Source organism: Mustela nigripes, chromosome 11, assembly GCF_022355385.1.
Source record: "Mustela nigripes isolate SB6536 chromosome 11, MUSNIG.SB6536, whole genome shotgun sequence".
Taxonomy (NCBI): domain Eukaryota; kingdom Metazoa; phylum Chordata; class Mammalia; order Carnivora; family Mustelidae; genus Mustela; species Mustela nigripes.
In genome coordinates, this window is record NC_081567.1 from 7,290,700 (window position 1) to 7,307,683 (window position 16,984).

General features: G+C 48.1%; 1 protein-coding gene across 4 annotated transcripts in view; it reads right to left on the reverse strand.

The window, feature by feature from the left end:
* Window positions 1–16,813, reverse strand: part of ACTL6B (actin like 6B) — a 21,838-nt gene extending 5,025 nt beyond the window's left edge. The window contains exons 1-11 of one of the 4 annotated variants that reach the window (XM_059414570.1): window positions 16,603–16,774; window positions 14,829–14,969; window positions 14,330–14,463; window positions 14,130–14,233; window positions 8,782–9,253; window positions 8,214–8,290; window positions 7,845–8,010; window positions 7,465–7,565; window positions 1,339–1,436; window positions 565–659; window positions 374–480 (exon numbers count right to left, since the gene is read on the reverse strand). In XM_059414570.1, coding sequence (XP_059270553.1) covers window positions 374–480; window positions 565–659; window positions 1,339–1,436; window positions 7,465–7,565; window positions 7,845–8,010; window positions 8,214–8,290; window positions 8,782–8,806 — 669 coding nt within the window. In that variant the 5' untranslated portion in view covers window positions 8,807–9,253; window positions 14,130–14,233; window positions 14,330–14,463; window positions 14,829–14,969; window positions 16,603–16,774. Of the gene's footprint in view, window positions 1–373; window positions 481–564; window positions 660–1,338; window positions 1,437–7,464; window positions 7,566–7,844; window positions 8,011–8,213; window positions 8,291–8,781; window positions 9,254–14,129; window positions 14,234–14,329; window positions 14,464–14,828 lie in introns of all 4 variants that reach the window. The other 3 variants (XR_009406939.1, XM_059414568.1, XM_059414569.1) reach the window with 3 other exon arrangements.
* Between the last annotated feature and the right edge of the window lie 171 nt (window positions 16,814–16,984).

Below are 16,984 nucleotides of genomic sequence, written 5' to 3' on the forward strand. Positions count from 1 at the left end.
GGGGGGGGGTGGTCCAGGGTGGACCCCCGCAGGCAGTGTCTCAGCACTCCCAGCAGCCCCGTATGCTGTTAATGCCACTTTGCAGGGGGAAGAAACCAAGGTGCGGGGAGCTTTGATCTCCTGCTCTGGGTGGCACAGCGCTTACATGGCAAAGGCAGACCTTGAACCTGGGTCTATCCCGCTTGCCCTCATATATCCTGCTACCGGCTGGCTGTATGACCTTGGCCACATCCTCCAGCCTGTCCGATCTCCGATGCCTCGGTTGTAAATTAAGGAATTGGACCCAGGGTCCTCTGCTCCCTGCTCTGATATCTAGCGGGTCAGTGGGTCAACAGGCACAGGGCGAGTGCCCAAGACCCCCCAGAGACCCCACCTTTGCTGCAATCATGTAAGGCGGAATAATGTCAATGGCCATCTCCTGGAAGAGCTCCCGGCACTGCATGGAGATGAAGTCCCCTGCCAGCGGTGACTTGACGATGCCTGGAAAGGGAGGGGGGTGTTAGGGGCTGGATCTCCCCCCACCCCGCCAACTAAAGCATCCCCGACCCCTGTCGAGGCCCCCACCTTGTTGCAGGACGTAGCCATCATGTACTGGGATGGCTGTGGTGTGGGTGGCCCCACTGTCCAGCACCAGGCCCGTGGAACGTCCGTTTGCAAAGCTGGTGTGGGATGGGGAGGTCAAAGAGGTAGCAGCAGCAAGTGAGGGACTGGGGTTCAGGTCTGGCCTGGTCACTCTCTGCTTTCCTGGTCCAGCCCATCCACGGTCCGCAAATCTCTCATTCTGGCTTATGACCCATCAGTGGAGAAAGGTTCCTGAGACCCGTGTCTCTTCTTCCCTGTCTGAATCACAACTTCTTCCTCTTTCTCCTTCCTTCTGCCCTCCTAGTTTCTATTTAGTCTTTGTTCAGTGCTTTGTGGGCACCTTGAGATGTGGGGCCCTATTGCCCCAGCGCCTAGCACAGGGGTCAGTGCAAGGCAGAGACTTTAAAAAATGAATGCTGATTGGCTGTTTGTGGAGGAAACTCCTCAATGTTAGATATTTCTCCCTGTTCTCTCCAGTCCCAGCCCCTGCTGTCAATGTGGTCCCACTCTCCTCCACCCCCACTCCCCACCCTGGTTCAGCCTGATCCAAGGAATAGGAAAGAGCTGCTGATCTGGCCACCCTAGGGTCAAAGGCACTTAGCCCACAGGAGTCATTCTGCACTAATGGTGTACAAGGTGGGTGTCTGCCCCTCCGGGACACTATCCCCACAGAATCAGGTCCAGCCTCCTGCTCTACACACCGCAATCCCCACCCTGGCCCTCCACCCAGCCAGAGCAGCCCATGCCAGAGGATACGCGGTAAGCACAGCCGTCTTGCATAAGAAGAAGGCAGGAATGTTGTACTGCTCGAACATCAGCTCTGTCAGCTTCTCCCGCTTGGCCCGCGTGTTCCACTGGGGAGAAAGTGCAGGAGGGGAGGCTTCAAAAAGGGAGAGGCACAGAAACCCACGCACACGCATGCGTGCATTCACACACACACACACACACACACACACACACACACACACGAACTTGGACTGAAGAGAGAGATCAAGTCTCTTGATCCACACAGACCTTTAGGGTGTGAGAACTATGAAGAATTTCAAAGGTTACAATCCAAACCCAGCTGAAGAAATCAAAACTCAGGGAGAGTGACTTGACCAAGTTCACACACAAAGCCCTTGGTAGAGCTTGGTAGAGTCATAGTCTCTTGACTTCTGGCCACTATCAAGAGGGCCACTGGCCACTTTATTGTACAAAGGAGTCAAAGTATATAGACTCCTTTGAGCCTCCAGTTTATCCCTCTCTTTCTCACTTTAAGCATCTCAGAAGCAAGAAAGCAGAGAAGAGGAATTCTGGTAGGAACTGTGGGTTGAATTAAAATATCCAATGTTATCCTCTTCCAAGATCCCAGCAAAAGGGGTAATTTAGGGGCATCTGCGTGGCGCAGTCAGTTAAGCGTCTGCCTTCAGCTCACATCATGATCTCAGAGTACTGGTTTCAAGCCCTGCATCAGGTTCCCTGCTCAGCGGGAAGTCTGCCTTTCCCTCTGCCTTTCCCCCTACTCGTGCTTTCTCTCTGTCTCTCTCTCAAATAAATAAATAAAATTTTAAAAAGGGGGCTCAGTGGGGAGCCTGCTTCCTCCTCTCTCTCTGCCTGCCTCTCTGCCTACTTGTGATCTCTGTCAAATAAATAAATAAAATCTTAAAAAAATAATAAACTAAAAAGGGGGCGCAATTTAAAAAGATATAAACCCATGGCACCTGGCTGGCTTAGTTGGTAGAGTATGCAACTCTTGATCTTGGAGTCATGAGTTTGAGCCCTACATTGGGCATAGAGGTTACTTTTTAAAACAGGGGGGTGGGGTGCCAGGGTTGTGCAGTTGGTTAAGTGTCTGACTCTTGGTTTCAGCTCAGGTCGTGATCTCATGGTTGTGAGATCAAGCCCCTCATCGGGCTCTGTACTCAGTGCAGAGTCTGCTTGAGGTTCTCTCTCTCTCTCCCTCTGCCCTTCCTGCTTGTGCTCTCTCTCTCTAAAATAAATTAGGAAATCTTAAAAAAAAAAAAAAAAGGACACAAAGCCACAAAAGCCAACCAGCACATGAGAAGATGCTCAACATTGTTAGCCATTAGGGATATGAAATTTGAAAGCACAATGAGATACCACTTCATACCCACTAGAGTGTTGATAATAATTAAGGAAGAAAGAAGGACATAGAAACACTGAAACCCTTGTACATTGCGGTGGGAAGATGAAATTGCTCAGCCACTACAGAAAACAATCAGTTTCTCAAAAAGTTAAACACAGAATTACCATATGACCCATCAATTCCACTCCTAGTTCCATATCCAAAATAACTGAAAACAGGTACTGAAATAAATCCACATACACAACTATTCAAAACAGCACTATCCACAATAGCCACAGATGGAAACAACCCAAAAGTCCATGAGTGGATGAATTGGAAAAACAAATTGTGGTACAGCCATACAGTGGAATGCTACTCAGCCATGAAACAGAATAAAATGCCAAATAAATGCTACAGCATGGATGAACCTTGAAAATATTATGCTAAGTGAAAGAATACAGACATGAGAAATCACATGTTGTATGATTCCATTTATAAGAAAGATCCAGAATAGATACAGTCATTGAGACACAAACCAGACTGATGGCTGCCAAGAGGAGGGAGAGTAGAGAGAAACTGGTTAATATAAATGTACTTTCTGGGGCACCCGGGTGGCTCAGTGGGTTAAGCCTCTGCCTTCGGCTCAGGTCATGGTCTCAGGGTCCTGGGATCGAGTCCCACATTGGGCTCTCTGCTCAGCAGGGAGCCTGCTTCCCTTCCTCTCTCTCTCTGCCTGCCTCTCTGCCTACTTGTGATCTCTCTCTCTCTTTCAAATAAATAAATAAAATCTTAGAAAAAGAAAAGAAAATGTACTTTCTTTTGGGGTGGTGAAAATGTTGGGGAACTAGATAAAGATGATAGCTACACAACATTGTGAATGTATTACATGCCATTGAATTGTTAACATTAAAAAAGCTAATTTTCTGTTGTGTGAATTTTACCTCAAAAAAGAGATAGAAGAAGAGATAGAGAGACACCCTCAAGGTTTGGGAATAATAAGGAAGGAAAAAAGAGCAACATAGTTTTGAAGGTTGGAAATCAGATAGTTAAGTGGTAACTGATTTAACAGATTCAAGAACATGGACTCCTAAGTTGGTAGTGGAAAAAGCCAGGAACAACCTGTGTCAAACTGTAGAATCCTCAGAGGGTTCAGGAATTGGTAGTTTCAGGTACCTGTGGCAGTTAAGGTCAAGGGCAAGCTAAAATAAGATTGTTTAAAGCCATTCAAGTGACAGCTCCCAAAACTCTCTCCCCAGTTCCATGTCACTGGGATAGTACCCACCCCAACCTCTGCAGAAGACTGGAGATTTATTCCCTAGAGTAAAACTGAGGGCCTCTGTCCTGGTGAGACACTTGACACAGTCAGGAGTGAAGACATTATACTTAAAACAGGAGAAGTAAGTGATTCCATGCATATTAAATGGTGATAAACTCAGCCCTATTCCCTCACTTGGCTCCCAGAAAGGGGATGGCCAGTCCTGTCTGTAGGGTACAAGTCTTTCCCATGAGTTACATCAGAGATCTAAAGATGCCAATTATCAGAGGCTGCTTAACAATCATCCCAGGCAAGTCATCCTGTAGCAACATCCTTTATCATGACAGTCAACGAGTGCCCCAACCCACAGAGCCTCCAACCAGTGTTTCAGTCCACCACTTGCAAACATAAGCACACAACCAAGGATTTCTCAGAATCTGAGAAAAGTCTCACAAATGAGATAGAGACCTCCCAAAAAGGGCAGGGGGAAAAAGCAATTTGGAAGAACAGAGATCATGCAGGGAAATGAAAACTTCCCAAAACAGAAACAAAACTAATATTATTCTGAGAAAACACATGATACTGCACGCATAAAGGAAGGACTGGAAGTCCTCTTTCTTTTTTTTTTTTTTTTTAATTTTTTTTTTTTTTTTATTTGTCAGAGAGAGAGCAAGTGAGAGCAAGCACAGGCAGACAGAGTGGCAGGCAGAGTCAGAGGGAGAAGCAGGCTCCCCGCTGAGCAAGGAGCCCGATGCGGGACTCGATCCCAGGATGCTGGGATCATGACCTGAGCCGAAGGCAGCTGCTTAACCAACTGAGCCACCCAGGCGTCCCGAAAGGACTGGAAGTCCTAAAAAGAAATATTCATGGAACAAAAAGAGCTCTTGGAGATTGAAAATACAGGAGGAGAGATGAAGAAATCAATAGAAGGGCTGAAAATAAAGTTGAGGGAATATCTTGGTAATTAGAGGAAAAGAGAAAAGGAAGGAAAACACAAGAAAAAAAGACAAGGAAATGAGAGGACCAGTTCAGGAGGTGCAAAATCCAAATGATATTTTCCAAAAGACAGAACAGAGAATATTGAGAGACATATATCACCAAGGGGTGCCTGGGTGGCTCAGTTGTTAAGTGTCTGCCTTTGGCTGGGGTCATGATCCCAGGTTCCTGGGATCAAGCCCCACATTGGGCTCCCTGCTCAGCGGGAAGTCTGCTTCTCCCTCTTCTGTTTCTGCTCTGTTTCTGCTCTCGCTGTCTCTCTTTGTCTAATAAATAAATAAATAAAATATTTTTAAAAAAAGAAATATATCATCAAATAAATAATTAAAACTACTTAATTAAATAATTACTGACATATTTTTTCACAGAATTGAAAGACATAGGTTTTCAGATTGAAGGGACATACTGAGTTTTTAGAGTAATGGATGAAAATTAAACAATACAATATGGAGAAATTACACAACACGAAAGACAAAGTGAAAATTCTACAAACTTTCACAAAGAAAAACATTACACCAAAAGTTTATAATTAGATAGTTCTGCCTTGTGTGTGTGTGTGTGTGTGTGTGTGTGTGTGTTTTGTTTTGTTTGTAAATTTTTAAAAATTTTTTTGTAAACAAATAATGTATTTTTATCCTCAGGGGTATAGATCTGTGAATCACCAGGGCTCTGCCATCTTGATGGCAACAATAGGTGCTAGAAGCACCTTCAAGATTTTAAAGAAAAATTATTTCCAATCTGGAATGTTATACCTAGCTAAGCTATCAATCAACGTCAGACATGCAAGGTCTTAAAAATTTTACTTCTCATGACCTTTCTAAGGCGGTTACTAGAGGATGTGCTCCAGGAAAACAAGGGAGTACATCAAGAAAGGAGTAATGAGATATAAGAAATAGGACCTCTAGCATAGGAAAGAGGTGAAGGGATGCTTTAAGAAGAAGGTGAAGAGAGATGTCAGGATGAGAGCTATGTCCTTTGTGTAGAAGGAAACAAGTCCAAGGTGGAGCAAATCAGTGGATCTTTGGAGAGACTTCTTCAAGAAGATGAAATTGATAGAATATCTAATGGAGGGGTGCCTCCATTTTTTTAAAAAGATGTTATTTATTTATTTGACAGAGAGAGAGAGATCACAAGTAGGCAGAGAGGCACGTGGAGAGAGAGGGGGAAGCAGGCTCCCTGCTGAGCAGAGAGCCTGATGTGGGGCTCAATCCCAGAACCCTGAGATCACAACCTGAGCTGAAGGCAGAGACTTAACCCACTGAGCCACCCATGTGCCCCAAATAAATAAATTCATTAAAAAAAAAAAAAAGAGTAACTAATGGAGTTAATGTTTTGAGAAAGGATATAGATATAAACAGATAAGTAATAAGCAGATGAATAATTTAGGGTCATATTATTAAATAAATAGAAGGCTAAGCAAAATAAAAACCAGTATCATATTCAGTTCTAAGAAAAAGAACTGTGCAGGAAAGAGAAGTGACAGTAGCTTATTGCCCATCCCAGACCTGATCAGCATACATAACCATCACTGTATAAATACAGAAAATATTTTTTTATAACTTTTAAAAAAGATTTTATTTATTTATTTGACAGAGAGAAAGAGAGAGAGAGCACAAGTAAACAGAGTGGGAGGCAGAGGGAGAGAGAGAAGCAGGCTCTCTGCTAAGCAGGGAGCCTGATGTGGGGCTCGATCCCAGGACCCTGGAATCATGACCTGAGCCAAAGGCAGCCACTTAACTGAGCCACCCAGGTGCCCCAGAAAATGATTTTTTAAAAAATTTAAAATAAAACTATATTTAAAGGTGGGGAATGAGGGAAGTGTGTAGTGTGAGCTGAAGGAGGAAAGAGAGCTCAAGGTTTCCTTCCTTCCTTCCTTCCTTCCTTCCTTAGAGAGTGTGCATGTGCCCAAAGCAGGGGAGGGTCATAGGCACAGAGAGAGAGAGAGAGAATGAATATCCCAAGCAGGATCCCGCTCAGCATGAAGCTCCAGGTGGGGCTCAATCTCAGGACCCTGAGATCATGCCCTGAGCCAAAATCAAGCGTCCCAACATTCTACCGATTTTCTATAGTGGGAAACCAATGCCTGAAACTGTAAAATCCATAAGCAGCATTTTGAGTGTGATATTTAGAGATATGGAAGAACATGACAAAACTTATCTAAAAGAAAAGCAGGTGCCTCTGGAAAAGGGGAATGGAAAGAAGGGGATATGAATGGTAGTTCTTTATAAAGCAAACTGATTCTGTACATATACAACATTGGCAAAATTTTTAAGTTAAAAGATCCAAAAAGGACTTTGGTGGGGGGGAGGGGAGGAACAGCAGTAAATAAGCCAGAATACATAAAAGATATGAATGGATAAAACAGGAGGAGGGAGAGGGATAAAGACTAAAACCAGAGAGGAAAAAAGTGCTTGAAGGTGGGGTGGAGTTGGAAGAAAAGTCCGAAAAGTTAAGTGGAGTGATGATGGATGGCAGACGCTTTGAGGGTGGGGAAGAGGAGTGAAAGGCAGAAAGGAAGCAGGGAGCCCCTGGGGCAGCACTGGGGTTTGGGTAAGGCACTTACCGGGGCCTCAGACATGAGCACTGGGTGCAGGTTGGGCTCAGACTTGACGTGTTTACTGTAGGTATGATCCAGAATGGCACGGAAGCATTCCCAGTCCTCAACTGGGGCCAGGAGACCAGCATGGAGAGATGAGGGTGGGCCAGCAAGGGTCCAGGGACAGGAAGCAAAGCAGGGAGGGAGGCCAAGTCCAGGGGAGGGGAAGTGAGATCAGTTCCGGCAGAAATCCCCCCTTCCTAGGTATCTGTCGGGCCCCTGGGCTGGGAACCAGGCAGCTGTGGGCAGCTGCAAGGTAGACTCCATGGGTGTGGGGTGATGTGTCCCGGGTTGTGGTGTGTGGGCTCCGGGTCTGTGGCGGGAGACGGTGGGTGGGGGCTCCTTACTCATGCCATTCTTGAGGGGCGACATGACCTCCGCTCCATCCCGAGGCACATGCAGGGCGTTGGTGTCGATGTGGAAGATCTTCCCTTTCTTCTCTTTCTCCCCCTCCAACTCCAGCCCGCCCCCCTCCTCCGCGGCCAGCAGCCCCACCGTGGTGGGGAAGTCAGCCTGGAGGGAACATGGGCAGGAAGAGGGATCAACCTCCTGCCCCTGTCCAGGCCCATAGCAAGGTCCTCAGCCCGCCCATGGGTTCACTCCCACATTCCTGGTCTCCAGAGCTTCTCTCTGGGTTGTGAGAACCCTGGTTCACTAGGAAGCATGGAGCGGAGTCTGGAGCTCCTAGGACTCGGGGATGGGGCTGAAAAGCTCACCTTGGGGCAGTCCTCCCCAGCGTACCCAGCGCGGACTGAGAAGGAGCCAATGTCAAAGACCAGCGCTCCCACCTCATCTGTGCAGGGAGACAGGTGTATGAGGGGACTTATTCCAAACTCTCCCCACTATCCACCCCCCCCCACCCCCGGCCCTGGATAGCTCTGAGGTCAGGAGGTCAGGGCAGAGACACAGTTTCGCCACCTTCAACGCTTGCCAGGGCAGGGCAGGTGGGAGCTCCGCCTGGAGTCTGGGGTCCTGGGAGTGGGCTCAAGCCTACAGAGTCCCTTCTTGCCCGGTGGCCTTATTCAGGCCACTCTCTTTGCCAAGAAAGAAGGGGCCGGAGGCGGGGTGCGGGAGGAGGTGAGTTGGATGGTGGAGAGTGAGCCCAGTGCGCGCAAGCTACCGACCCGGGAGGACCAAGGTAGGAGTGGCGCAGGACCCAAACCCGTTCGAGCGCCGGGTGACAGGCCCTGGGGTGCCCAGAGCTTAGGTCGCGCGGGTTCGGGGTGCAGGGCTGCCGGTGAGGCCGCGACAGGCTGGGGAGCCTGAAGCCCGAAGTTAGCTCACCTCCGCCGTAGACGCCCCCGCTCATAATGCCCTCTCAGCGTTGCTCACGGCCCGTGGGCGGCGGCGGGATCAGCACCGAGGCGGCCGGACAGCTCCCGGGATCCCGGGCGGGGCGGGGCGCGCGGTGGCCAATCAGGAGGCCGGATCCCCCGCCCCCAATGGTGCCGCCGATTGGCTACAAGGCTAGACAATAACCTGACCGGGGGCTGCTGCTTTAAAGGGGCAGACACCGCAACTTTAAGATTTGGGAGAGGATAGCCAAGGACTTTGAGACTGACCCCAAGGGATAGCCAGGTAGAGAGCAGGCGTACGAAAGAGATGGAAACCTTGTCCATCTGGACCAGGACGCCGCGGGATGACTGATGGGATCCCTGCTCCATTACTTTTGTAAATGGGGTGGAGGAGAGGGCACCGTAGTCCTGGAGAGTTGTCCATTCTCGGGCTCCTGAGCAAGGTTCTGCCAAACTCAAGCCTGAATGAAATCACAGGGCAAAGGAGGGAAAGGAAGAAGGGAAGAAGGAGAGGCACAGGAGGGGGTGTGTCTCCATCTTCTCCCTGTTTCTTCCCACTCTTGTCTTTCTAATGGCCCCTCTTTTCCATTCTCATCCCAGGTGCGTGGGCCCTATACATACACGTGTACCCGTGCTCAGCTAACCCATCTTTAGCTTCCTTCCCTCATTAGTTCTCTCCAGCTCTTTTCCTGGCCTGCCACCACCTCCACAGCAGTTTTAATAGCAAAGGGGAAGGCGCAGCTCCGACAGCCTGGCTTAGCTGAAAGACTCTTACGTGAACATGTGTGTAGATGTGTGCCTGAATGTACGGGTTTATGAGTGTCAGGGTATGTGTTCATATGCATGTGTGTGCGTGTGTATGTATATGCATGTGAATACGGTTTTTTTTTAAAGATTTTATTCATTTATTTTTTTTAAGATTTTATTCATTTATTTGACAAGTAGGCAGGCAGAGATAGGCAGAGAGAAGGAGGAAGCAGGCTCCCTGCTGAGCAGAGAGCCCGATGTGGGGCTCGATCCCAGGACCCTGAGATCATGATCTGAGCCGAAGGCAGAGGCTCAATCCACTGAGCCACCCAGGCGCCCCAATACATTTGCTCTGAGGGCACTACCACCTACTTGCTGAGGGTGGGGGGAGCAATAAGACCATGGATGGTGGGTTTCAGCCCCCCCCCCACCAAAGACCATAGATGGCACAGGGAGAGGGTACCTTGTGACAGCCAATGCCCCAGCAGTTTCTCTGCTCACCAGATGCCCATTCTGGAAGAGGCTTCGCCCGCCCCTCCCCCACAAGGGACAGATGCTTTAAGATGGCTCATTGATTACCCATTGGCAACATGCCCAAAGCTGGCTGGGAGTCCAGGCCTGGCGCCTCAGACTGGAGTTGTCCGGGCTTAAGTGGGAGGGGTGAGCTGTAGGGGAGAAAGCTGACTCTATTGGGAAACTGAAATATTCCTGAGTGACCTAGTTATTGGCCTCTATAAATGAGACCTGGATGGGACGCCTGGGTGGCTCAGTTGGTTGGACGACTGCCTTCGGCTCAGGTCATGATCCTGGAGTCCCGGGATCGAGTCCCGCATCAGACTCCCAGCTCCATGGGGAGTCTGCTTCTCTCTCTGACCTTCTCCTCGTTCATGCTCTCTCTCACTGTCTCTCTCTCAAGTGAATAAATAAAATCTTTAAAAAAAAAAAAATGAGACCTGGATGACTGAATGAGCCCCTTGACCTCTTGGCACCTGCATTTCTTTATTGTTCACAATTATTGTTATTATTATTATTATTTCTGTTGTTATTGCTGAGGTGAGACTTACAGGGACACTGGAGTGGAAAGTGATTCTATTCGCAGCCTGCCCCTCTCCTTTTGTTGACATTTAATGACATTGCTTCACTCCTCTGTCACCCCATCCCTTAACCCGGTCGGGTCTGTTTCAGAGACTGCCCCAAGTCAGGAGAAACCTCACTGGTAATGGGTCCAGCCCCTGGATTTACAGGGATTTCCCCAGACGGAGGCACAGCCCTGTCTTGGGTCACACACCTGACCGGGGCAGAGCCTGAGCTAGAACTCACATCTCTGATCAGCCAGTTGAGACATGACCTTATTTCATAATACTTCTGTGTCACAGTCCAAGCTTCACCATCCCTAGCTGAAGGATGGCTGGGAGTGAGGACACAGTCTGATGCCAGAATCAAGTATCTGGCTAAGAGCTGGACATGCAGGACTGTTCAGTAAACACTAGTCCTAAGTAAGCACTGGGGAGTTTTTGAGGCTTTACTACCATTATTCGTAAGTTAGAAATTGGTAGTGTTGTAATAAGAACTGAATTTTCCTCTCATGGTTGGTGGAGAAACTACAGCTGGCTGATTACACCCCTGGACTTGATTTACCTCCCAGTCAACTGTGGCCAATTTCCATGGGTCATTCTGTTGTATTATGATTCTGCTGCATTATGTATATAGTTCAGGTAAAAGATTACTAATATATTTCACCATCCACTCACTGATTCAGCAAACATCTTTGTGCAAGGCATGGGAGTACCAAGATGCGTAAAATCTATCCCTGCTCTCCAGGGGTTTTGGTGCAATGAGGAGCTCAGACATGCATGAAAGTGGGGGGAAGTGAGGGCCTGGAGGAGGGAGGGGCTACCTGTCTCTCAGAGCTCAGGGAAGCTTCTAGAAGTGAAGTGTGAGCTGAATTGTGAAGAATGAATAGGGTTTCACTGGTGAACAAGGTGGGTCTTCCACACCGAGAATAGCATGTGCAAAGTTCTAGAGACATGAACATTTCTGGCATACATGGAGTCAGGAGCTCAGGCTTGAAGGAGGGTTGCAGATAAGCTGATGGCAGAGACCAGAGTCAGGGGAAAATGAGACTAGAAAAGTGGCCAGAGACCAACTCGTTCATACTTAAACTCTATTTTGATTTGGCAAACACAAAACATCCAGTGCCTGGATGTAAAGCATTATAAGTGCTTTACAAATGTTAAGTAATTTAGCTCTTGTAATAATCCGACTATCATCCCCACTTTGCATGTGAAACAGGCATGGAGAGATCAAGTGACTGGGCCAAGGTCTCTCAGCTAGTACATGACAGAGCTGAGGTCTGAACTGTAGTGTGTGAAAAGTACTGATCCTGGGGGAAATGTTACCTTGCTTCTGTTCATTTCATAAATGTTCTCTAGGGGCCTGATAGACACCAGGAATAACATGGCTCACATAAGTTGATGTGACTCTCCTAGGGTTTAATGTCTATGCTGGAAGATGGAGGGTTAAAAAATTAATTCCACAAAATCATCTGGAAGTTCTCACATTCCAAGCCCACATTCGGGGTGGCCAAAGACGGACATCTGGTCATGAGGTGAAAGGTGGTGGGGCCTGCACCCTCAGACCCCACACCTTGGAAGTGATTTGGCATCTTGTGATGGTCTATTCCTTGCTCAATGAGCTCTCCCCCAGTCCTCTGCCAGAAAAATCAATAGTCTTGGCTTCACAGGGAGCCCCTCCCTAGTGAAAGTGGTGAGCGTCCAGAAAAGGCCGCAATAGGAGTGGAGCCAGCATTGCAGTGGAGCACAAACAACAGTGCAGTCGGGGAGGCAATATTTAAATGAAGCCTGTGAAAATGGAACCGAATTTTCCCAGCTGACAAAGAAGTCGTCTTGGAGTGGGGGTGGAAGGCATTCTGGGAGGGGACAAGACCCAGCCTGTGTGTCATGAAGTTTGGCCCTTCTCATGGAATCAGTGGGCAACTACTGCATAGTTTTGTCTTTTTTTTTTTTTTAAGATTTTATTTATTTATTTGACATGAATGAGAGAGAGAGAGCATGAGAGGGGAGAAGGTCAGAGGGAGAAGCAGACTCCGCATGAAGCTGGGAGCCTGATGCGGGGACTCGATCCTGGGACTCTAGAATCATGACCTGAGCCGAAGGCAGTTGCTTAACCAACTGAGCCATCCAGGCACCCTACTGCACAGTTTTGAACAATGAAGTTATATGATTTAACTTGCATTTTAGAAAGGTATATCTGGAAGCTATTTGGCAGATGAATAGAGAGGAACTAACTTAGAGGCCAGGATACAGGCTAGGACTAGGGTAATAGTATTTGGCATATGGCGGAAGGGATGGATTTAAGCAATATACAAGAGGTAGCATGGACAAGATGTATCCACCAGTGACACAGATTGCTAGCTTTACATCAATGGCCGTCTCCCTTCTTTCTTTATTAATGTTTTAGGTGGGTATATGGCTAAAGACTACATTTCCCAGCCTTCCTTGCAATTGGCCAATCTCTGAGCAGAAGTTAGTGTTGTCCTCAAACAGGAAAGAACTTACGTTTTCTACCCCAGGTATGATTGTGGAATGCTGCTCAGGCCATACTAGACACAGAGGTGGATGCTAGGTGCTGAGGATGGCAGGCATGCCCCCACAGTCCTGGAGATCTATTTTAAAGTTGTCTTGGGGCGCCTGGGTGGCTCAGTTAGTTAAGCATCTGCCTTTGGCTCAGGTCATGATCCCAGCGTCCTGGGATCCAGCCCTGTGTCCAGCTTCCTACTCAGCCGGGAATCTGCTTCTCCCTCTGCCCCTTCCCACCGCTTATGGTTTCTCTCAAATAAATAAATAAAATCTATAAATAAATAAATAAATAGTCTCTTAAGCGGTCAAATTTTAGGGACTCTTTGTTATAGCAGCTTGGCCTAGATCTTTTCTTTTCTTTTTTTTTTTTTAAGATTTTATTTATTTATTTGACAAAGAGAGAGATCACAAGTAGGCAGAGAGGCAGGCAGAGAGGGAGGGGGAAGCAGGCTCCCTGCTGAGCAGAGAGCCCCATGTGGGGCTCCATCCCAGGACCCAAGACCATGACCTGAGCCGAAGGCAGAGGCTTAACCCACTGAGCCACCTAGATGCCCCTTGGCCTAGATCTTAACTAGCTGATCATCTCTGGATACGGGGAATGAGGGTGTGAGAAGCTCCTGAGTGGGCAGTAATGCCATTAACTGGGCCAAGAGATTCAGAGACAGTAGTGTTGGGCAGGGTGGGATGGGGTAGAAGAGGATTAGTTTAGTTTTGAACGTGTTGGAGGTGACATGTCTGTGACCAGTGGTGTAGAGTAAATGGTTTAAAAATCAGCTCTTCTGGGGGCACCTGGGTGGCTCAGTGGATTAAAGCCTCTGCCTTGGGTCCTGGTGCAAGCCCCACATCGGGGTCTCTGCTCAGTGGGGAGCCTGCTTTCCCCCTCTCTGCCTGCCTCTCTGCCTACTTGTGATCTCTGTCTGCCAAATAAATAAATAAAATCTTTAAAAAAAAAAAATCAGCTCTTCTGGAAAGGGAAGCCCTGAAAACTTACTTCTATCCACATGACTTCACTGAACAAGGAGCTGGGAAGAGAGGTGCACACTGGGTTCTTGTGAGCCGGTGTGAACAGACACGCTGACTCCAGCACACCACTGTCTGTGAGCAACCACGTGAAGATACTCAGGTTGCAGTTAGACACATACCAAGTCTACACCGGGGGTGGGGAGGGTGGGGAAGAACTCTGGGCCTGACCTGGAGATTTGAGAGGTATAAGCAATTCGAGGACAGTCACAGTAATGGAGGAAGGCACCAGTGGGAAAAGGAGGCTGAGACTGGGATCCTGAGAGAAACAATGTTCATGGAGGCCTGGAGGACCGAGGAGAAGCCTGAAAAAGGAGAGACAGAGGAAGGAGGAAGCGGCCCGTGCCCCATGAGAGCCGGGGTCTCCACATGTGCTCCAGGGCTCCCGCTTTCTCAGAGAAATTGGTCACCATTGGCCATTCCCCAACCCTTCTGTATCCTTCACCTCCCCCAGACCCCTTCCTTCCCATTATCATCTACAGAAGTTCCAGTAGCTCCTAACACAACGCAAATACCTGACAAATACCATGACTTCAGATTTTCCTCTCACCATAGGTAGCTCCACCTTTCCACCCCCACCCCTTCCAAGTCAAGATTCCCAGAACTTTGGCCACTTTGGTTATCTCCACTGCCTCCTTTTTTTTTTTTTTCCTTTTTCTTTTTTACTTACCTTTAGCCCACCACAAGCAAAGCAGTCACTGCAAGCGCTCTTGCAAAGTCACTGATGGCCTCCACGTTACTTAATCTCATGAACACTTCTCAGTCCAGTCTTGCTTCATCCTTCCACAGCGTTGAACAGAGTTTGCCATCCCTTTTTGGAACATTCTTTTCTTTAGGGTTCCAGAACTCCACATTCTCCTGATTTTCCTGTTAGCTCTCTGGCTTCTCCTTTGGCAGCCTGTTCTCCTCTGCCTGACCTCTAATGTTGGAGTTCCTCAGGGCTTGGTCTTTGGCCATCTTGTCTTTTCCCTGAACCTCTTTATGACTTCATCTGCTCTAAAATGCCACTCATTCTCAAGGCTCGATTCCAACTCATATTATTCTGCTGAGCCCCAGACCTCTGTTGACAGCCACCAAATATTCTTCTCTGCACATCTCCTAGGCACTACAAACCTAACATGTCCCAACTTAAAACTTTTGATCTTCCTCCCCAAATGTGTCCCCTCTCAAATGTTCTCCTCTCAGCAAATGGCACTCCCAAACCAGCAGCACTAATTGTCATTTCAATGATCATCTACCATCTGTCTCCTCCGTAAACTGTAACCTTGTGGTTGTATCCTCCAAGCCTAGGGTGGTGCCTTGTACATCACTGAGACTAAGCGAACGAACGTTTGCTGCATGAGTTAGAACAAAGAAGCATATTAGCCAAAAGTGAGAGGAAAAGTGAAGCCAAAAGTGAGAGGAAGCGATGTCAGATGCACTACAGAGATTAATAAAATTGGGTTCTGGTCCTAGGCTGCCAGTTTTCTAAGTGACTTTTGGAAAGTCACTTCGCCCATCTGTAGATTGACAGGAAATTGAAGTGAATTATGTATAAGGTCCCTTCCAAATTCTAATGCCTAACTGACATCTATCATCTACTGCTAATATGTCATTGAATTGGTGCGTGCACATAAAAGGGATTTGTGCATAACAAAGAATGTGACTTTGGTTTCTTTTCTTTTTTTTTAAGTTTTTTTTTTTTTTTTTTTGGACAGAGAGATCACAAGTAGGCAGAGAGGCAGGCAGAGAGAGAGGAAGGGATGCAGGTTCCCCGCTGAGCAGAGAGGGCGATATGGGGCTCAATCCCAGGACCCTAAGATCATGACCTGAGCGGAAGGCAGAGGCTTAACCCACTGAGCCACCCCAGCGCCCCTCTTATCTTCTTTAAAAGCAAAAAACAAAAAAGAGAAAACTGTACTTTGAAAGCTTTTTGTAATGCCTTTAAGCTTTTGTAATGCCTGAGTTGAGAATACAAGAAGTTGTCTGCTTTGGTACTTTCACTTTTCCATCGGATGAGGGCTCAGTGAAGGCCGGTCATTTGACTTGAACCTTCCAAAGCATTTCCACAATGTCACAATCTCCTAACGATCGAACGTGACTGGCAGGGCAGGCAGCGGTCAACACTCATTTTACAGATGTGGAAACTAAGGCCTATGCTTACATTCTCAGTCCTTTACAGGGAGGGTCCATGAGAGCGTTCCTCCAGAGGCCAGTATTGATAATTACCGCACAATTAAGTCGCTAAAGCTGCCTTGGTTCCTATCTCAACTCCGCAGTCCTAGGAACCTGCTTCCACTACTATAAAATGGGGACAATGCTAGTCCTGACATTCACAGCACTGTCGTGAAGATTAAATAAATATGGAACTCAGTAAATATGAGGTATTGTTACAGGGTCACGCGCTCCAGTAGAGTTCTACAAAAGCCCACGCTGGGGGACTTCCCGGGCACGACTCTTCTCACCATTCCCAAGTTCAGGGGACCGCACCACTCCTCGGGGACTTTCAGAAGAGCCGTTCTCTCCCTCCACCGCGTCAGGGCCGCGGGCCCAGGGCGGTGCGGGTCGGGATCTCACCCTCTCGGTCCTGCCCGTAGAGGGGCGTGGTCTCACCGGGGCAGGGGCGTGGCGAACCAAGAACTGGGGCGTCAAGCTCCCGGGCCCAGTGTGGAGCCGCCCAGTCCGGGAGGGTGGGTCACGTGACCAGCGAGCGGGTTTCTCCCCCCCCCCTTCCCCGATGTCGGTACCACTTCCGTCAGTCCCGGAGGGGGGGGTGTCTTGCTCCTTTTCGGGAAGCAAAGCATTCGTTTTGGTCCTTTTTGCGTCGAAGTAATTTGGTGTAGTATC